Below are 23,320 nucleotides of genomic sequence, written 5' to 3'. Positions count from 1 at the left end.
CTTCCCTACAGGCACTGTTTACTAACAAAGTGGCTGCCAAACTCTGGCCTGGTATATGTAATACAGCATTTGTGGTCTATTTCTAGAATGGGTAAATGCGGATCATTTTAAAAACGTCATGTAAGCCTGAAAGGGGAAAACCTTTTAGTTTTTGGCAAAATCGTTGTCTTGTAAACATAGCCTAAAATTGTACTGGATAATATAAGGTAACTACATGGTTTAAGGTAAGCGTTAGGTGTATTATAGTATTCATTCGTTTGTTCGTTCATTCATTTTTCTTTAGCTTAGTCCCTTATTTATCATGGTTTGCCACAGCGAAATGAACCACCAACTATTCCTATAGCATATGTTTTACGCAGTGGATGCCCTTTATGCTGCAACCCAGTAATGGGAAACACCCATACACACTTATTCTCTCACACACACACTCCTACACTACAGACAATTTTTAGTTCATCCAGTTCATCTATAGTGCATGTCTTTGAATCAAAATAATATATTTCATAAAAAACTGCACCTAAATTACCTAACTATTCATTTGTATATAACCAGTATATAACTATTTTAACGAAAATACTTAAGTCTCATTACTACATGAATTAAATTACACTCAAGTTGCGTAACTCCTCACTTGCAAAACAGCAAGTAACTTTTCATTGCTTATTGAAACTTATTAGAATCTGTGGCTCAAGCTCTGTAAAATATATGATCAGACACAGAAAAAACCCACAAGATTAGGCCCAAATTAGAGATCTGATCCAGTGACGCTGCTTACTAAGTCTCATTGAGTCATTTAAAGTTTGGCGGTCGGCCATAATGAAAGAAAAATAAAGCTGACACCCTCATTCCAAAGCACAATATAATCTGACTAAAGGGAAGAGCAAATCAATATAGGTTTAATTCCTTACCATGATTGTGTTCTTGGGGGCCTGTGGGTTGTGTGATTACTGCCGATTGAATTGAAGGTGGCAGTTTGATTCCTACCCCACAGTGATCTCTTTAGGTACATGTGGCATTTGTTTACCATACCGAAAACCATTACATCAAGTGAACATGTCCGTGAAATGACCATTTTCAAGTAACAGGGTCATCTTGACAAGGTCATGTGCGTAGAGATCAGAGGTTAGACTTTAAGGTCAAACTGTCATGACCTATTGATTGAGTTGAAGAAATGGGTAGAGCTAAAAAGAGAACGAGCAAAACTCGCATTCATTACTCTTGTTTCCAAATATATGCACCACAGATGAATCAATAGAGTAAATGAATGAGGAACGTTAGTTGCACCACGCACATGGGGAGCCAAATTAAATGCAGAAGGTATAGTTCTGAACAAGCGTTTTTGTGCTTACTGTAGCGGCTGCAGGGGCGGCGGCGTGTGACCGTGTGTTTCTGCAGTGACACGACCAGCCGCGCATAAACGCTGTAGTTCAGTTCTCAGATCCATCAGTATGCTCGAAGCGGCAGGACTGCGGGTTTGTTCAGGCTGTGTTTTCGCAAATCTCAAGTATCACAGTGGTGACACGATTAACCACATTTGGATGTTTAATCAAGACTTTGGCCATGATCAGAGTCAGGTTCATTGTTATTACTTTGAGTTTGTACATGTGGGAGCTTTTAAAAATGGTTAAACATGTGAATGATGTTGAGTTAGTGTAGTCTCTAAGTTTATAGCCCACAATAAACTGGTGGGACACCATTTCGAACAACAAACATTTCAGACGGAATATTCAGAGTAGCGGTAAACAATATAGGGAGCGCGTCACAGGTTGCCATTGTTCAAAAATGAACTGACGTGTATATAAAACCAACTTCACCTCAGTAAAGCTGGCTAGGCGGAATAGAGCGGTTTACCATGTTTTGTTATTAAACTAAATAAAAATCTACATTATCAATGCTGTAAAATGTACTTTAAGGAATTGAAAATAGTCACATCAATCGTTCACCGGAAGATTTCAGTGGCTGAACAACACTTCTGTGCATATAGCCCATTTGTAAAACAACACAATCTACATCAACTTTGTGTGACTAAAATAGATTTAAGACATAACATTACCTGTCTAAAGGAAAAACTTTATCCATGATGTCGTCCTTCCTACAGCGTGCAAAAGTAACTTTAATATTGATTTTTTTTTTAGTTTTTTTTTTTAACTTTGGTTCAGCATTCGTTTTTACTGCTGTCACTCACTCACAAGAGAGCCTTTCTGTGTGAAAGGCCAGCCTGATCTCACGAGAATATAGATAGAGGTAGAACCTTCTATCTAACTGCAATCTATCTAACCTTCTAATTCTGAAAAGTCATTTTCCACTTGGAATTATTAGGTTCTATCTGGCAGATCGTTAATTGAAGCAATACTTATCAAGAAATACAATAAAAAATATTGAATATGGTGTTGTAACAATATGTTGATGCTTGAGAAAGTTACATTCTTGCTTTCTATAACATTTATTTTGTTTGTTTTATGATAAATATTTTGTCTTGTTCAATTTAAGCATACAAGGCTGTGCTAAATATTTTGTCCAGTGCAGATGTTCATTTTATTTAATTAATGGGTTAATATGTATTAAATTGTATGCTTTATATGATTTATTAAATTATATTTATTGAATTGTATGCCAGATGAATTAAATGATTTGCCTTTTTGAGGCCTAATATAAAATTGAAAGAATTAAAAGAAAAAACAGACAACGAGCAAATGAGTTTAATAAACACTGAAAAAATATTTCACTGACTATAGATACAAATAATAATCATTTTTTTCAACAATGTAAAATTTAATATTCCATCTTAATGTCAAAAAATGCTTATAAATCATCACATTTATACACATCTCAATTTTGTGTGGTGCGAAATTATTTACCCGACACTGTTTTTTTTTTTTTATTGTGATTTTGTCTTTCTGGTCTTTCCTGCTATCAATGGAACAGTCCAGGAAAATGTCAAAGAAAGCTGATCCTGATTGGTCCTTGTGTGTGCATTAAAAATGCTGATTGGCTCACAGAAAGAACCTTATAGTTTATAGCTAGAGTTTGACTTTGTAGATAAACTGTTTTTGTTTTTTAAATAAAAAGTCTTAAAATGTGAACAAATGATAAAAAACATCACATCATGTAAATAAGTTGTCATTTATTAAGAATATGTGAATAACTCAATTTTGACAAAAATGTCAGAGAAAAAGAATTATAATTCCAAAGTGACGATATGTACAAATCTTTGTCGGAATTATGGGAGATGTCGGCCTGACAAATTTTAATTGGATGAACATTTTTTAGTCTTATGCCTCACTCAGAATATAAAAATACATATAAACACATTTAGATCATTTACTTTGACCATTACAATTGCAATGTGAAGACACTTTCAACCAGCACAACAAAACATACTTCTGAAAACAATCACATACTGCACCTTTAAGGACTTTTTTACAAGAGCTTGCCGAAGAAAACTTTCCAGAAATGTTTTACTTCAGCAAAAGTATAGGATGTGAACTTCAAAGCAAATGACAAGAAGCACAGTATGTTCTTCAAACCATCTAAGTGCAGAGATAAGCACTTAGGTGGTTTAAATCCAGTCTGATCATTACCATTTTTGTTTTTTTTAAATGGGGGAATCGTCCAAGTTAACACTATTAAAGTATGGAGTGCAACAAAGATTTCTCTTAGGCCCTCTCTTAATAAAATGTCTGATGAGTTTTTTTTTTTCAATTAATTTAAAGGAAACGGTTAAGATGATTATTTACTCCTAAAAAATGTTCTTTGTTGTGAGTATATCAGAGTCTTATTAATATGTTGGTTCTGTGTTAGGAAATGTGTTTGCTACTCACTGCATTGGGTTCAGGCAGCAGGTTGATGTTCAGCTCATCACGCTGAACCTGAGGGGAGGGGCGTGGTGGAGGAAGGGGTGTGCCCTCTACGGGACGAGGGGTGGAGCTTCCCATATTATCAATGGCATTGCCTGTCAGGCAAAGAGATGAAGAGAGTTTCAAACTGGTTTTATTTGAGTTTTACATGGAAATAAGAATTATAAGGTACATTATACGGAGTACAGATAATGATCTAAAATGTAATTCCATGAAATCAGAATTAGAGATCAGGAAAGAAGACACAATGCACCTTTAGTTCATATCCTTTTTTTAAATGAACAAATATATCGATGGTATCCTATGCAAGAGTCTTTAAAGAATTAGTTTGAGTTCATTATATAAATGAATTGATATAATGGTGAAAAACTCATTTAGAGGTTGCTTGGAAGACAGAATGTCCTGTGGAGGATAGGCTGTAAAAGCTGCCAAGGCCGAGATCCCATACCAACCAAATTACTGAAAGAGATGCTACCTGTTGCACCAGAGCCTCTTATTACATTATTGCTAGGCCTCATCCCCAGACCCTTCATGATAATACTTATTAAGCACTTATTAAGCCCCTCATTAAAAACAAATGGCAAAATACAGACCCTATCTTGCTGCTTCTTTAAAACTAATGATATCAGCGAAGAATTATAGTTCTATCATAGTATAGAAAGTGTACTTGTTAAAACTAAATTACTAGTGCTGCATCCGATGAGATTGTTCACAACATACTTGCATCTATTACAAAATCTTTCAGGGATAATCACTATGATTGTTTAAACCTCTGACGTTTGCCATTTTTTTATTATTTTGCTTATTTAAAAATTATCAATCTAAAAAACCATGATACATGAACTCCTACACAGATCTGTCCTCGGCCCTCTCCTAAAAATAAAGTAACCAGTGAGATTACAGCTGTTGTTGTTCTTGTTTTTTATAGCAGTAAAATATGGAATGCCACAAGCATATCTATCTTATCTTATCCCTGTTCTGTTAATAAAGTGTCTAGTTGAATTTCTTTTTTTTTGGACTGTATATTTGTTTTCTTGCCTTTTTACCTGCATTAAATGCTACAAGGATCAGTCTTAGGCCATGTCCTGTTATTTAATAGTATCTGGATGCAGCCTTTATGATGCAAGCTGAGATTGCATCACTCAGCGATGCAATCTCAGAAACAATGCACTCAATGGAACGAGTGACATCACTGTGACGGGTAGGGTTAGGGGTGAGGTTAGTTGAGCCCATTAAAAAGCTTTGGATGCAGCTCAGATTGCACTGCACCAGGTCTGCATCCAGACCCCTCTTTAAAATTTGTCCCATAGCCGGTATCTTTGACAGCAGAACTATAAGGAGTATCACAAGAACCTATTTTCTTCTATTGCGTAGAGAATTGATCATTTACTTATTCATTCTTTCTTTCATTCATTTATTTATTCACACATTCTTTCATTTACTCATTCAATTACTCACGCATTCACCCATTCACTCACTTATTAAATCCATTTTCATTTACCATTTACTTATTCATTCATTCACCCATTCACTCACTTATTTATTCACTCATTATTTCATTCACCTATTCACTCATGCATTCAACTACTCATTCATTTACCCATGTAATCACCTATTCACTCATTAATTAATTCACTCATTCATTCACTAATTTATTCACCTGTTCATTCATTCACTCATTCATTCACCTATTTATTCACTCACCCATTCATTAACTCACTCATTCATTCATTCATTCATTCATTCATTCATTCATTCACCCATTTACTTGTATTAATTCATTTACACATTCTTTCTTTCATTCATTTTCTTCTTTTATTAATTTATTCATTCAGTCATGCATTCAACCTTTCACTCTCATTCCATCATTTATTTACTTATTTATTCACTCACTCATTCCTTCACTTATTTATTTACTCATTTAATCAACCATTTACTCTCATTCGTTATTCACTCATTTACCGATTCACTCATTCATTCTTTCTTTCATTCATTTATTCATTCATTCATGCATTCAACCATTCACTCACTCTTTCATTCACCCATTCACTCATTCATTTACCCTTTCACCCAATCATTCAATCATTCAACCATTCATTCACTCCTTTATTCACTCACTCATTCCTTCACTTATTCTTTCATTCATTCAATCACCCATTCACTCTCATCCATCCATTCACTCATTCATTCTTTCTTTCATTCAGTTATTCAGTCACTCATGCATTCAACCATTCACTCACTCATTTATTCACTTATTCATTCATTCATTTACCTATTCACCCAGTCATTCAATCGTTTAACCATTCATTTAATCATTTATTCACACAATTATTCCTTCATTTATTCATTCACTCATTAAATCACCCATTCACTTTCATTCACTCATTCATTCACTCATTCATTTACCCATTCATTCACTTGTTCATTCTTTTTTCATTCATTCTTTCATTTATTCATTCACTCATGCATTCAACCATACACTCACTCATTCATTCACCAATTCACTCACTTATTTATTTACCTATTCATTCGCCAATTCACTCATTCATTTGCCCATTCACTTATTTGTTCATTCATTCATTCACTCACTCATTGACTCATTCATTCACCCATTCATTCACTCATTTGTTCACTCACTCATTCGTTCACTTATTTATTCGCCCATTCAGTCACCCCTTTACTCTCATTCATTCACTCATTCACACACCTATTCACTCACTCATTCATTCATGTATTTTATTTATTCCTTCATGTTCATGAGAAGGTGCTGTCACAGTATGAGAAACAGATGGCAACTGACCATTTTAAAAAATGTAAGCACAACTTGCTTCTGTAGGAAACAACAAATATGTCAGAAAAGTGCTAAACTAACACTCTCTTTCTCAGACCTCTCAGATATGCAAATTAATTTCCGCTATACTCACGAAGACAAGTGTTGCTGTTGAACATATGCAGGATACGCAGGCAGTCCTGCCACTGGTTCCCGCTGCCTTCGCAATTACACCACTGCGACACCTCTGTACTGCTGTTACTCACGTAGTTTGGTGTCATGATGGTACCTGTGGTGGGAGGGAGGGAGAGAGAGAGAGAAAAAAAAAAGACAGGATGAGAGACAGCCAGAGGAAAAGATCCCATGCCAATTACCCCGAAGCCCATCTGGGAGAATCACCAAGCAGTGTAGCCTATCCACCCCCTTCCGCTTTAATTATGTTGCCTCAGGTTGGTCTGCTAATTCAATCTAAGTGGCACACTGGGTTAAAGCAAACCCACGACATGAAGTTGAACCCAAACCGCTCTGGCCATTCCCGTTACCAATTCTCGTCTCAGTCTACTCGCTCCAGCAGGACGCAGAGCGAAGTGCTCGTCATTAAAAATGTAATATTATTTAAGTACAGACTGTGCAGTGATGTATCGATTTGTGCGCTTTGTGCTCTTCATTAAGCGTGCATCCATTTTTCAAGGTCGTGCGAGGTTGGTTTCTCACCGATGAGCCCAGCGTAGGCCTTGAGGCACACGGCTCCACTATCCCGGAGACAGCCGGAGGGAGAGAGGGAAGACGGCTGACAGTTCTGCTGGAAATCAGCCAGTCTTGACCTGATGGACCAGACAAATTTGAATACAGACACGGATTGGTTAGAACGAAAATGTGTGTTCAATTCTGACAGAGGAAATGTGTAGATATATACACTATCTGACAAATGTCCATGTTTTAAGAACAACAAATAATAAAATGACTTCTAATAGATCATTTATTATCAGAAGTGGCTTATTGAAAGGAAAAGGCCTCTAGATTTAGCTTATTTTACGAAAATAAAATATGGTCATGCCTTGATATTTAGTTATTTATTTAGGACAGTAAGATCTGACTTTGGTTAAACAAAAGTCTTGAGACTTGTCAGAAATAATGTACAGTATAGAATATAAAGTCATGGTGCAGAAGAAAAAGTATTAATAATGTGTATGACTCCAATGAGCTTCATCCATACATCTCTCCAGTGACTCGAATAACTCATTAATGAAGTCATCTGGGATAGCAAAGAAAGCATTCTAGCAGGACTCCCAGTTTTTATCAAGATCCTTTAGATTTAGCTTCAATTTCTCCTCCATTTTACCGCAGACATGCTCAATAATGTTCATATCTGGTGACTGGGCTGGCCAATCCTGGAGCACCTTGACCTTCTTTACTTTCAGGAACTTTGATGTGGAGGCTGAAGTTTGAAAAGGAGCGCTATCCCGCTGAAGAATTTGCCTTTTCCTGGGTTTTGTAACGTAATGGGCAGCACAAATGTCTTGATACCTCAGGCTGTTGATGTTGCCACTCTGCAGATCTCTCGGACGGCACGCCCCATATTGAATGTAACCCCAAACCATGATTTTTCCTTTACCAAACTTGACTGATTTCTGTGAGAATCTTGAGTCCATGCCAGTTCCAGTAGGTCTTCTACAGTATTTGTGATGATTGAGATGCAGCTTAACAGATGATTCATTGGAAAAATCTACCTTGTGCCACTTTTCGACATGATCAACAAGTCAAATTATTATTTGTTGCTCTTACAACTGGGATCAACGACAAGACTTTTGTCCCGAAGTGCATACAGTAAATACGATTTGTTGACCTTATTCTGCAATGTGAATGTGCGCTTGTTTCTCAATTGTTTTTGTACTTCTGATTCAGTTGCCTATGGGAAAAATGACTTGGAGTAATAAACGGCAGAAAATGGCCAAACTAATTACTAATTATTAACACTACAAATTAAAGTGTGTTCATGGCTTAAAAGTAGACTAATATAATAATAAAAGATCAGTTTGAAGCATGAAGTAGCATAATAAGCTGTTTTCAAGTTCACACTTTGATAATGCCCGACTATAATAGCAGGTTTGGCATGCTGTCCCAGGAGAAACCCTGAGCTCTGAGATATATGAGCCACGGTTCCTGCCTGGTCAATGAACATTAGTAGGGATACGAGATTAGGTGTTTCTCGAGAGCCCCCTGGTTAGTTTTTTACCTATACCTTGGTTAACAGGATGGTTCTACAAGAGCCAATTCAGTATGTAAGCATTAAGTGCTTGTGACTGTTATTACAATTCGCTTGTGTCACATGTTTTTAGACTGTGGGAGGAAAACAGGAGTACCCGAGGAAAACCCACGTGGACATGGGGAGAACATGCTAACTCCGCAGAGAGAGTGCCGACTGGCTCAATTATGACTTAAACCATTGGCCCTCCCGCTGCGAGGCGGCCCATATTGCTTGATCCTAGAAATGAGGAGGAGGGAGAAAGGGAAGGATGGGGGAGGGGATTCCAAAATGAAGATAGGAAATGAAGTTTAGGCAGGACATTTATAGCAGTTTTGGAATGCTATAAATGATTAGCAATAAGGACCAGCAGTAGTTGATCATATCACATGCTCCTCTCGAAATTAATTTGTGAAACTTCTCTTTAACGTCTAGAAATCTATGGAAGTGAATGAAACTGGAAGTCTTGAGCCATAAAGACTTTAATGATGGCACTCGCTCATACGTGAAGAATAAGGTCAATTATCTGGCACCATCTTACTTATCAGACCTCCTACATGTATATAATTCTGGTAGGTCACTCAGGTCTTCTGATCAATGTATTCTTATAACACCAAGGTCATGGTGTAAGCGAAGTGGGGATCTGACTTTTGCTGTTAAGGCCCCCAAATCTCTGGAACAAGCTTTCACCCCACATCAGACATGCTCCAGCTCTATCTGAAGAGTTCAGATGCAAAAGCCGCTAAACGTCACTTCCGCTAAAAATGAGCTAATGACATTAAGTGAATGCTTTAGGCACATACTACACCATCAACAAATAGATTTGCTGCAAATCATCCAAATCCCAGCATCAGCGCATTCAGAAATAACAGTTTGTTGGCAAAAGCCGCTCAATGGCACTTGCCTTTGACAGCAAAAGCTGCTATATCCTGAGAACCAATCAGAAGCGTGAATCGAATCATATGTTTTCAATGTAGCAGCGCGCTGATATGCCGGCTTTTATAAGGAGACTGTTTTATTAAGCTTCGATTTCGATTTTTAAAGAAGGAGTTTGATGAATTGGATGAGCCTGTCCGACTGTCAGTGAATGGCAAATGAAAATGTCCATTACCTCAAAACTGTGCATTATAAGAAAAAGAAAACACAATGAGCAGTGGGAAGTGTAACATGCATTCATTACATGTTTTTGTGCAGCGACGCTACTTTGAATGAGTCTGATATACTATACAATAAACGACAACTCCATTTCAGTTAAGATGCCATTATTTTATCCCACGTGGACGCTATGAGGATAAACTAAGTCCTTAAGTATGGTGAGAATGAATGAATGACAGCTTCTAAAATTGTCTGAGAGAGAGGCATCCCCTTTTTGCCCAGTAGGCCTACATTGCATTTTATTTGCTAAGTTAAGCTATTTTTAAAAGATAAATATAATGTATAAAACTATACATTTTTAGCCTACTTCATAATGCCTATACGTCTGATAAGCTTTGTATATTAATAGGCAATGCACATATATGGATGTTTTACAATGTTTTTACACTACATTATTTGAATTTACCAAGCTTAGCTTATGTTTGCAATGTTTGCATTGCTTTACTTACATTAAATCTAAATCCAATTATCAGAAATGCCAATAGTTAAGATTTAATTAATGTCAGTTTTGATGTTAATGATTAATGCACTTACTTTCCAAATTTCATTCATGCATTTCCCTTCTGCTTTTTCCCTGGTTTATCACAGCGGAATGAACCGCCGCTTACTTGACAGATGTATATATTTTAAATTTTAGGTGGTTTGTGTAATGTGTTTTATGTTTGGTAAAATAATTTCTAATGGCATCTTTTTTTTCAACTAATCAGACTGTCTTGTTCCAATGGGTGGATTTAGAGGGTTTTGCAATACAAGGAGATGTGGATTTATCTGGTTTAGACACAAAAGAAAATTCACCTTGCTAAAAATCAAAGAATTGTTTAAAGTGACATTTTAAAAAAAAGATATTTTATTTAATAGCTAATAAACGTATCATTACATATAAAATACAACTTCTGAACTTTATCTGAGGAGCCTGATAGAAAATGCTCTTTTACAAAAAACCAGGTCGGATGGACTTAAAGGGTTTTGAATCTGAACTCTTCATCTGTTTTTAAAAAGCTTCAGAAACTCCATCTTTATTCTTTAACATTTGAGCCTTTTTAATGTTGAGAGGTTTGCCTTATGATTGACCTGTTATGTATGTGAAGTAGGATTTATTTTAATTAGTATTGATTGTGTTCAGCACTTTGGGTAATAATGTGTAACTAACTCACTAACTAACTAACTAACTAACTAACTAACTAACTAACTAACTAACTAACTAACTAACTCTGTAATATACCTAATGAAACTGCTGATCATATTTTTTGGAATTTCCCTCATACACAATGCTTTTAGATTGAACTTTCCCTGGATATTCATTGCAAAATACTACCGGGATTCTTGTTATCTTTTAAGGATATCCTGTTGGGTTTTTTCAATAGTCCTGATGATAAAAGTAAGGAAAATTTCATTATTAATCTCCTTCTAATCCTTGCTGAATTCCATATACAGCGCTGTAAATTCTCTAAGCATATACCTTGTTTTATTGTTTTTGAAAAGGAAATTTAACAGTACATTAGAACTATTGCTTCCTCTTAAAATATAAGAACTGTTAACTTATTTTCTTTTTTAATTTTCTTAATATATAAATTTAGTTTTTTGTTTTTTTCTCTTGTATGTGCTTATTTGATGCTTCTCTGTAAACGTCATGTACACTCTTTGTAACAAATTTGTATGATGTTGTTATTGTTACCCTGACATTAATAAAAAAAGGAAAATAAAACTAACTAACTAACTAACTAACTAATAGAAAATGTGTATTTTCTTTTTTTTTGCAGTGTTTGAATTTTTAAAGGATGCTTAATAATGATCTGAAAAGTGGGATGAGTCACATTATAAACCTCATGAGTATGATGTAATGTTGTAATGAGTGTGATGTAATGATGTCCTCTGATCATTACTGTTTACAGACAGGTTATTTGGGTGATAACCATATTAGGTTAATTGCTTGCATGCTTGTTCATTTTACTGCTAAAGGTCTAGGTTTACGTATTTTTCTGCATTCCACTCTGTATTCATACAGTATATGTTCATGAGTGAGGATGGAGTTCATGGGAGTAGAGTCCTTGCCTTAGGTAGAGGAGTTCAAGAGATTGAAAGACAGATTGGTGTTGCGGCAGAAGGAATGTGGTCAATGTAGAGGTCTGTTGTGGTGAAGAAGAGAGCTGAGCAGAAAGGCAAAGCTCTTTATTTACCAGTCAGTCTAGGTTGCTTATTTCACCCATGGTCATTAGCTTTGGGTTATAATTGAAAGGACGAGATTTTTCTTTACAGGATGGCTGGGTGCACCTTTAGGGTCCGTTCACACAGAATACAGTATGTGTTTTTCCTTTCCAGCAAGCTACTTTTCTATTGTTTTTCAGTGTAAGCACACGTATGATGGACATTTTTGACCAATACGCTAACGTCTTGAGTCTTTTGAAGCATCACACATGTGAGCGCAGCATTTTTTAGACACTGTGTCAAGTTGAATGATCTTCAACTTTCATACTTCACTGTCAGTTACAAGGACAAATCAGAAGAGGTCGGAGGTGGGTTAAGCATTGCGAGCTTCTGTTTAAAGTAGCAAGTTTGCATTACAACTGTTTTATTTATCATTATATAATGGTGGAGGATGCGCTCATTGTGACTGTGTCCAGAGAGTGAAAGTTATATGATTTATGTTTAAATGCTTATCATAACATATTGTTTCTCTATGAGATAAGGGTTAGTTATTACATCATGTTCATAATATCACATCACGTGGACCTTGTGCAATGCTGTGCTTTTTTAAACCCTCGCGTTTTAAAAAACAAAGATGCGTTTGGTGTGAATGAATCCTTAGGGGGGGGGTCACACACCGGATGCATCACACGACGCCACAAATTTATTTTAGAAACATTTTAAATAACACTCGAATGTGCGTGTCTTGTGGTGCGAGACTTTCATCTATCATGTGTGCACCGTGTTACAGCGTTGAGCGGCACATCCGCTGCGCGACACCCTTAAGGGCTGGGGTTTTTTCAGTGGGATGTTATGAAACAGCTTATTTCCACTGCAGAACAAGTTGAAAGTCTTTAGCTGATTTTTCTGCTGAGAGTTGCATAATATTGTCCTGCCACTCCTTCACTGTGATTGGACGAATAGCTCAAAATTGACACTAAGGCCGTACTCACAATAGGTACAGCTGCCTCGAACCGGGCCAAAGCACGCTTGTCCCCCCTCTCTTCTCCCCCGACGGCCCGCACTCACACACCACAATCGGGCCTCGGCACGCTTACGTCATCGCTGCTGCGCTGTTCAGTGAGAAGCGCTCTCTCACTCAGCACAGTGGAGATTTCTCTAGTTATATCGTTTCAGTTGTTTGATATGCGGTGACACGCAGTCAGATATTTCGCCGAACAGATCCGCCACTTTTGGCACTCATAAACAATCATAAAGCCCTCATGCTGCAGGAATGAGGAGGTTTGCTGAAGGTGGGCAGCTGTCGTGCTGTGAGGAGTTTGCGTATTTAATAAACTACGGCAGTTTGCGTTCACTAAACAGTAAGAATGATTAATAAATCCATATGAAACAGTCCCTTAAAAGTCATGTGTCTCTTTCAGTTTTTGCTTTGGCGCTCAGGCGCTCAGGCACACCTCTTCCAACCGGGCCAGGGCCGGCCAAGTGAACCGTGCTTAAGCCCGATTTAGCGCACTCACACTTTTCAAATGATCCGGGAAACGGGCCTGGGCACAGTACGGATGGCATAGTGTAAGTAGGCCCTAATTGGCACTATGTTTTTCAACTTGCAGCGTCTGAAATAATGCAGAACCGACTGTAAAACCCTTGCTCATGGGTTTGGATGGTTGGATGGTTGGTTGGTTGGTTGGTTGGTTGGTTGGTTGGTTGGTTGGTTGGTTGGTTGGTTGGTTGGTTGGTTGGTTGGTTGGTTGGTTGGTTGGTTGGTTGGTTGGATGGATGGATGGATGGATGGTTATTTGGTTGGTTGGAAGAAGTGATGGATGGATGCATGTATGGTTGGATGCATGAATAGATGGAACAGGAACATTATGTACTTTTTGATGACTGGCAAAAACGCAATTCAACAAACGTTTGACAGCGTTTTCTAAGTAAAATAAATGCTATGTATGGTTGGTTGGTTGGACGGACGGACGAACGGGTGAGTGGATGGGTGGGTGGGTTGGTTGGTTGGTTGGTTGGTTGGTTGGTTGGTTGGTTGGTTGGTTGGTTGGTTGGTTGGTTGGTTGGTTGGACGGACGGACGGACGGACAGACGGGTGGGTGGGTGAGTGGATGGGTGGGTGGGTTGGTTGGTTGGTTGGTTGGTTGGTTGGTTGGTTGGTTGGTTGGTTGGTTGGTTGGTTGGACGGACGGACAGACGGGTGGGTGAGTGGATGGGTGGGTGGGTTGGTTGGTTGGTTGGTTGGTTGGTTGGTTGGTTGGATGGATGGATGGATGGATGGATGGATGGATGGATGGATGGATGGATGGATGGTTAGTTGTTTGGTTAATTATTTGGTTGGTTGGAAGGAGTGATGGATGGATGGAGTGATGGATGGATGCATGTATGGTTGGATGCATGGATGGATGGAACACAGGCTCAGTGGGAATATGTACTTTTTATGAAACTGTGTTTTTTTAAGTAAATTAAATGCTGTGTGGCAGTGCAAAGCCAACAACTTTTGTTCCTTTTCACAATAATGACATTTACCTATTATTCACGAATAAAGGATTATTTTAATTAAATACCACCCAACAACTTTACAACATCTGTGATTTGTATTCAAATACTTTGGCCTCACCTATCTACTGCTTATCCACATGGAAAACTTTTCTGGCACGGTCAGTTTGCAGATGTGAAAGCAATATAAAATCAAGGTAAACTATGTTGTCGTTTTCGCTTGTTTTTGAAATTGAAAAGACTATGTTTTTTTTAGGGAGTTCTTTTCAATTCTCTATGCCCATGTATCTATTTCCTCTATCTATTAGACCAACATTCAAATGGCTAGTAGTTTACTGGATTAATAAACTCAAATGCAGGCAGTATTAATATCATTTTAAAATTGGAGACTAGTTTGAGTCAACTACTGTAAATAAATACCAATTCAAGTATCATTTAGAAAGCTGCTAATAACACATTTTCTGTATTCTACAGTGAGTCTATGTAGATGTAGAAATTCCGGTTATTAATGACACCAGCAACCCTAATTTGGTTTTTGTTGTAAATGTATTAAGATCTGCCTCTTTTGAGAAAATGACCCACGCTAACTACAATGTGTCCGTGTTAAAGGTTAGTGTCTCTGTTCTGCAAACATATCCTTGTTTTATCCTTGTTTAAATACACAGTCGACGTGTCTAATCGTATAATACATGACCTGTTGTCCCTTCTTCCATCCAACTCAGCATGTTCTGTGCTATTAATGATGCTTAGATAAGCATTACTGCCAGAGACATCTGTTTCTAGAGGAAGATAAAAGGAAAGCCTTGTACTTTGCGAAGAAAGGTGGAAATTATCATGCTGCGCTGTTATCAAAGCTGGAGTTTGTCTGGTTTGAATGAGTGGTAGAGCATCTGACGGCTGCGCGATATTTCAGAATCACTTACACAAATTGGCAGTTGATTTCAAAGAACAGATTCAAAATACTGATTCAGCAGATCTTTTTATCATCACGTCAGCTCTGACATTCTGCAGGAGCATCTTTTTTTTAATCATTCAAAAAAAATAATAATCCCACAGGGCTGATTTTATTTTATTTTTATAAAATAAAAACATTTAAATATTACATTTTATTGTAATTACTACTTATTACAACCTCTAAAAATAAATGTACTTTTTTTTATTAAAACCAAAGCTACACTTTTCATATATATATATATATATATATATATATATATATATATATATATATATATATATATATATATATATATATAAATATATATATATATATATATATATATATATATATATATATATATATATATATATATATATATATATATATATATATATATATATATATATATATATGAAGAGTTCAGATGCAAAACTCTCTAAATCCCTTTATATCATGTATATATGTAACAATAAGGTTATTAGCTGGTACATAAAATACCTTTTTTTTTTAATGTCACTTTAGATAATTCTTTGGTTTTTAACAAGGTAAATTTTCTTTTGCGTCAAAACCAGCTAAATTCACTCGTGCCTATTTTTGCAAAAACCTCTAAATCCACCTATTGGGACAAGACAGTGTAATCAGTTGAAAAGGACTAAAGGTGCTCTTAGAAATTATTTTATCAAACATAAATCACATTACACAAACCACCTAAAATTAAAATATATATATATATATATATATAAATGTGTCAAGTAAATGGCTTGTAGATCACAGGGAATCATTCACTTTTACTCAGGAGTACAAATCCTGTCATGCACCACACACTCACACCTGTTCCGGTTTTCCGCTGATTACTAACACACACAGCTAAAGCTGTTCAGAACTGATTACATGGACTTTAAAAGCAGCACTGACGCACACACACACACACACCAGTTGCTGAGTCTTGTTAAACTGTACCATAAACATTGTGACACGTTTTCTTTGCCTTGTCTTGCCGTGTTTGACCTTCGCTTTGTTTTGTTGTTCTGTTTATTCTGTTGAATAAATCTGTATTTGGATCCTCAACCCCATTGCCCAGCCTCCCTTCACATTACACTCATATATCTTATTTTATATCTGTTTATTTTATTCTTACTTACTTTAACTACTAAAAATAAATGCACCCTTTTTATTAAAACTAAAGCTACAATACGAATTTCATCCTTCTCATATATATATATATATATATATATATATATATATATATATATATATATATATATATATATATATATATATTTATATATATATATATATATATATATATATATATATATATATATATATATATATATATATATATATACATATATATTTGAAAAAATAATAATGTTGTTGAAATATCTCTTTAAATGCTAACCAAACCTGCATTTTTTTTTATAAAAATACATTAAAAACTGTGATCAATTAAAATAATATAACAATTTAAGCTCCAGTCTTCAGTGTCACATGATCCTTCAGAAATCATTCTAGTATAATTATTTGATGCACAGGAAATGTTTAAAATAGGGATTTGCAATATGTATAGTCTACAACAATGTTGCAATCGTTGTTTTAACAATATACTGGCACATGTACTATGTTATGAAGCATATTAAAATGTACAGTATAATGTCTGTATAATACAAGTTATAAAAGCAAAAATTGTCTATGTACATGTACATAACTTTAAGTTTCAAGAAAATAAAATATTAAATAAATAAATATTGAAATTAAATAAATAAATAAAATAAGAATTACAATAAATTACAATAAAATAAAACAATAAAAAATAATATAAATAAATAATAAAATTAAATAAATAAATAAATTACAATAAAATGTTAAATAATAAATAAATAATAAAATTAAATAAGTAAATAAATGAATTTAAAAAATGACTTTAAATTACAATAAAATAAAATATTAAATAATAAAATAAACAAATAATATGATTAAACAAATAAAATAAGTTACAATATTAAATTACTATAAAATAAAATAAATAAAAAAATAAAACAAAAATGCAATTAAATAAATAAATAAATTCCAATAAAATAAAATAGTAAACAATGAAATAAAAAAATTCATAAATAATAAAACAAAATAAATAGATAAAAAATTACATTAAAATACAACAAAATTTAATTTGAAATGATGAAATAAATAAACAATAAATAATAAAATAAAATAAAATAAATAAATAAAATAAAAAGTACATAAAATAAAATAAAATAAAATAAAATAAAATAAAATAAAATAAAATAAAATAAAATAAAACAAAATGAAATAAAATAGAGCACAACTGCTAGGAGGCAGATTTTCTGACCTGCACAGGTTGTCTTTGAGGCAGTAGCTCTCCAAATGAAGGCAGTTTGGTTGTCCGTCTCGCTCCTCGTAGGAACAGGAGGGCACAATGGTTTTTCTCCTTCTCTCTCCACACAGAGTATCCGAGCAGGGGCAAAATAAGACACCAAAACTGTATTCCTCAGGAACGCGCTCCAGGAACCTCCGCAGGGCTCGGTGACATTTGTGTCGGTTACAGTGGTTTGTGTTGGGTAAGATCTTAGTGCAAGCTGAAGCGTATTCAGAGCGCAGGGAGCCACACTTCTCATACAGCCCACAGTCCTGAGCGGCTTTCAGACACTGGTTCTGATCCGTCAGTGGAAGGGACGACACTGGAAAAGAGAAAGAGACACTTTCAATCAAGTGTTGTATCTAAAATCTGACTGCCCTCCCTGAAAAACCTGTTTTGATGAAGATAGAATCAAATAATTTAGTATAGTTACTCTATACAGCATGACATCTGCATTCATTTGGTTTATATGTGACCTTGTATTTGTAGGTGGAGTTGACTTGTTTTTTGTCCAACTGGCCTACATATATGGGCTAGTTCCAGTAACTTGTTGAATCTAAGCCAACCCGGTACTAGTGAGGTGTACCTAATTATGTACCTAATTATATATACAATTATGTACCTAATTATATATACACACACATATATATATATGTGTGTGTGTGTGTGTGTGTGTGTGTGTGTGTGTGTGTGTGTGTGTGTGTGTGTGTGTGTGTGTGTATATACACACATACATACATACATACATACAGGGTGGGGCATTTATATGGATTCACCTTAATAAAATGGCAATGGTTGGTGATATTTACATCCTGTTTGTGACACATTAGTATATGTGAGGGGGCAAACTTTTCAAGATGGGTGGTGACCATGGTGGCCATTTTGAAGTCAGCCATCTTTGAGCCAACTATTGTTTTTTCAATAGTAAGAGGGTCATTTGACACATCAAACTTATTGGAAATTTCACAAGAAAAACAATGGTGTTCTTGGTTTTACAAGTTGTTTACAAGTTTATGACCACTTATAAAATGTGTTCGATGTGCTGCCCATTGTGTTGGATTGCCAATGCAATCCTCTTCTCCCACTCTTCACACACTGTAAAATATTATTTTTATATATATATATATATATATATATATATATATATATATATATATATATATATATATATATATATATATATATATATATATATATATATAAATCAGAATTATTAGCCCCCCTGAAATTTTTTTCCACAATTAGTATTAACTAATTTCTTTATTTTCTCTGCTATGATGACAGTTAATAATACTTTATTATATTTTTTTCAAGACACTTCTATACAGCTTAAAGTGATATTAAAAGGCTTAACTAGGTTAATTAGGTTAACTAGGCTGTTTAGGGTAATTAGGCAAGTCATTGTATACTGATGGTTTGTTCTGTAGACTATCTGAAAATTAATATAGCTCCAAGGAGCTGATAATTTTTTTTTATTATTATTAAAAACTGCTTTTATTCTAGCTGAAATAAAACAAATAAGACTTTCTCCAGAAGAAAAAAAAAAACATTATCAGACATACTGTGAAAATTCCCTTGCTCTGTTAAAAATCATTTGAGAAATATTGAAAAAAGAAAAAAAATTCAAAAGGGGGTTAATAATTCAGACTTTAACTGTATGTATATATATATATATATATATATATATATATATATATATATATATATATATATATATATATATATATATATATATATATATATAGTGAACTATCCCTTTAATTTCTTACCCTGGTCTGAAAACCTTCAGACACTGTCATACATACTTTTTAGATTTATTTCTCCCACAGAAATACAACAGCAAGACAACAAGGAAAAGACTATTAAGCGCAAACATACAGCGATACACTCCGTCCGTCATCACAGTGCATTCAGGTGTGAAGGGAAACATTGTATCGCAGGCTGAAATACCTGAAACTATGGAGGCCAGTTTTGATGTTTCAGTGTTTCTCACAAGTTCCAGTTCAATGTCTTCATATGGGGACGTCTCAATGTCATCATAACCTGCAACACACACAAACACACACACACACACATTAACACATCTGATTGTTTTGAGCAGCTAATCTAAGCATAATTTTATTGATATACCTAATTAACAGCACCACGTATAATTAAATTGCAGAGATCATATGGTATTTCTTTGGTTTTGATTTACTGAATTTTTACAGGAAGTTTGCATGTTCTCCCCATGTTTGTGTTGGTTTTCTCTGGGTGCTTCAGGTTTCCCCCACAGTCCAAACACATGCACTATAAGTGAATTGAATAAACTAAATTGGCCGTAGTGTACAGTATGTGTGTGCATGTGAGAGTGTATGGGTGTTTATCAGTGATGGATTGCAGCTGGAAGGGCATCCGCTGCATAAAACATATGCCGGAAAAGTTGGCGGTTCATTCCACTGTGGCGACCCCTGATAAATAAGGCACTAAGATGATGAATGAGCTTTCACAGATCTGAATAGGTTGTGATTTGTTGTGATATACACATTTATTAAACTGTCAATCCACACGTTTCAGGGTCAGGAACAAGACATGAGTTGCAATAGCATTAAGTCTGTTTGTATCACATGACCCTGGGGATGCCGCAAATCAAGATTGGTGAGAACCACACACACACGCGCGCAAACTTAAGCTTATACTGTATATTTACTCCTGTGGTGGCTTTCTATTTATATGTATTGTACTTATATAGGAGGTCATGGTGGTTCAATGGATAGCACGATCGCCTCACTGCAAGAAGGTTGTTGGTTTAAGCCCTAGCTGGGTCAGCTGGCATTTCTGTGTGGAGTTTGCATGTTCTCCCCGTATTGGCGTGGGTTTCCTCCGGGTGCTCCGGTTTCTCCCACAGTCCAAAGACATGCGGTACAGGTGAACTGAATAAACTTAATTGGCCGTAGTGCATGTTTGTGAAGGACTGTGTATGGGTGTTTCCCTGTGTTGGGTTGTGGCTGGAAGGGCATCCACTGCGTAAAACATATGTTGGATAAGTTGGCGGTTCATTCCGCTGTGGCAACCCCTGATTATTAAAGGGACTAAGCCAAAAAGAAAATGAATGAATGTACTTATATAAACAGAAACACGTCTACTTATGTGTACATCATTTAAATAAATGTATCTGTTCTTTTATAATTACATTTATTAATTTATTCAAAGTTTATTTTAACAAATTAACAATTTACATTTTCATTTTACATTTACCTTTATGTATTATTTTGACTTTGTATATTTTACTATTGAAATTTTGTTTTATTCTTTATTTAATTTGTATATTTATTATTTACTTTTTTATTAATGGGGGGAGGGGGAGGTGAGGGTTGTGGGTTGGGGGTATGGGGGGAATGTTCATGGCCCTTTAACAGGCCTTATCAACAGATTACCAAGCATTGCTAATACTTGCACTGCTCATATTTTCTCAAAATAGATCTTACACACTTAGCCAAACCCCACAATACACATCCAGTCATTTCACGAGCATGTTATTATTGTGTCAACATCACCAGAAGGAGGTTTTTGTCATGTTGTCATATTCCTTTGGGGACATTTTTGTAGAATTTTGGTCGTCCCCTTAAACAAATGCAAACAGGCAGAATCCTGTTACAAATCCTGTACACGCACTCACACATACTGCACATCTCCATCTACGGAGGCGCAACATCAAGTGTCAGTCCTGCATGCATATTTAGACTGCATTTACATTTGCACAAAAACTGATTTTTTTTGGTCCCATCTGACACAGATCTGAATTTGTTGAACACATGTAAACACAAAACTATTCTGAATCACATGCCTCCCACTCAGTTTCACTGTGTATACTGTATATGTAAAATTTGTAACAAATTTATTCTTGTTTATTTATTTTATTTATCAAATTATATTTTTTCACACAAATTTTTTCTTAGATAGTTCAATGAAAGGAGTGGTGTCAAGCGTTGTGCTGTTAAATTTGTTTTTAATACCTAATGTAGCAGTGTTAAAGGAACCCTCCACTTTTTAATAGGCTCATTTAAGAGTCCTGTAGAGTTAAACAGTTGCGTTTTTACCATTTTTTAATCCATATAGCCTATCCCTGGGTCTGGCGGAAGCACTTTTAGCTTAGCTTAGCATAAACCATTGAATCTTATTAGACCATTAGCATCTCACATATGCAAAGATATGTGCCAGTCTCATTGAAAGAGTTCACCAATATGGGGACTAATCAAAATCAAATCAGGCCTTTATTTGTCACATACACTTTCGTATAGTGAAATTGAACCCCCCAACCGTACACAAACATCACAATTTTCAGGGGAAGACAGGTCACAGGAGGTAGCATTTATAAAGGGAAGTAAGATACATCTGGAGAGTTAGGCTGAAAAAACATACCCACTAACCTTACTCTTGAATTTGAGTAGGGTGAGAACAGGGAGAACATTTATAAGACTATTTTGATGAACTGCATAATATCATTGCGCCTGCTTCATCCATGGCACAGCATTAATGTTCCTTGATTATTATGCCGCAATGACAGTATTGTTCCTATCCGTTGGTTATATTAAATAATGTAACAGAGGGGTCAAGCTTTGAATAGGAAAATTATTAAAACATTTTGGTCATTTTTGAGGGAGACCCTAATGGACCTGGCGATTAAATTCAAAATGGAAAATACTCAACTGTTAATTTAGGAGAGTTGTAAAGTTAGACTATTTAAAAAAAAAAAAGTGGAGTGTTCCTTTAATGAAGATAGCAATTATGTATCCAATTTGCGAAATACAAGAATTTGCAAGAAATGCTTCAGTTTGTTTTTATAGCAATATCAGGCAACACTGCATCGCGGGTCAAAAAATAAGCATGCAACAGTTTATTGCTGAGAAGACCCAGCATGATCTCATGAGGAAACGTAACTATTTTACATTTTGTCAGTTTAGCAGCTAATTCGTATGAATTCGAACATTCGATTTTTTAAAAATTAGAATTTATACGAATTAGCCAATAATTCAAAAAGTTACGAATTGCCGTGAGATTGTGTTGGAAGACCACAAATTGGTAAGACAAATGCAATGATCACAATATTATTCATACAAAAGTGTCAAACATGTTCAAAACAGTATCATTATAATCCTTGCACATTGAAAAAAAGATTTATTGAATTTACAAAAAATGTATTAAAGGTTGCAAACAATTTATATGGGCTGTGTTTAAACAAACAAATGAAGATGAACATTACTAAATTAAATGTGCTTGTTTAAATTAAACCCATAAAAATTGTTTGCAACCACTTAGTTTAAAAAAAAATTGTAAATCCAATGATTTTTTTTTT

General features: G+C 35.2%; 1 protein-coding gene across 1 annotated transcript in view; it reads right to left on the bottom strand.

Moving 5' to 3' along the window:
* The window catches only part of gfra3 (GDNF family receptor alpha 3), a 67,879-nt gene that overhangs the window by 7,650 nt on the left and 36,909 nt on the right, over window positions 1–23,320 (bottom strand). The window contains 5 exon segments of the mRNA NM_001256636.1: window positions 3,822–3,952; window positions 6,782–6,916; window positions 7,342–7,451; window positions 17,959–18,307; window positions 19,936–20,028. Coding sequence (NP_001243565.1) covers window positions 3,822–3,952; window positions 6,782–6,916; window positions 7,342–7,451; window positions 17,959–18,307; window positions 19,936–20,028 — 818 coding nt within the window.

This window comes from Danio rerio, chromosome 14 (assembly GCF_049306965.1).
Source record: "Danio rerio strain Tuebingen ecotype United States chromosome 14, GRCz12tu, whole genome shotgun sequence".
In the NCBI taxonomy this organism is placed as follows: Eukaryota; Metazoa; Chordata; class Actinopteri; order Cypriniformes; family Danionidae; genus Danio; species Danio rerio.
This window is presented reverse-complemented; position numbering and strand designations above follow the sequence as displayed.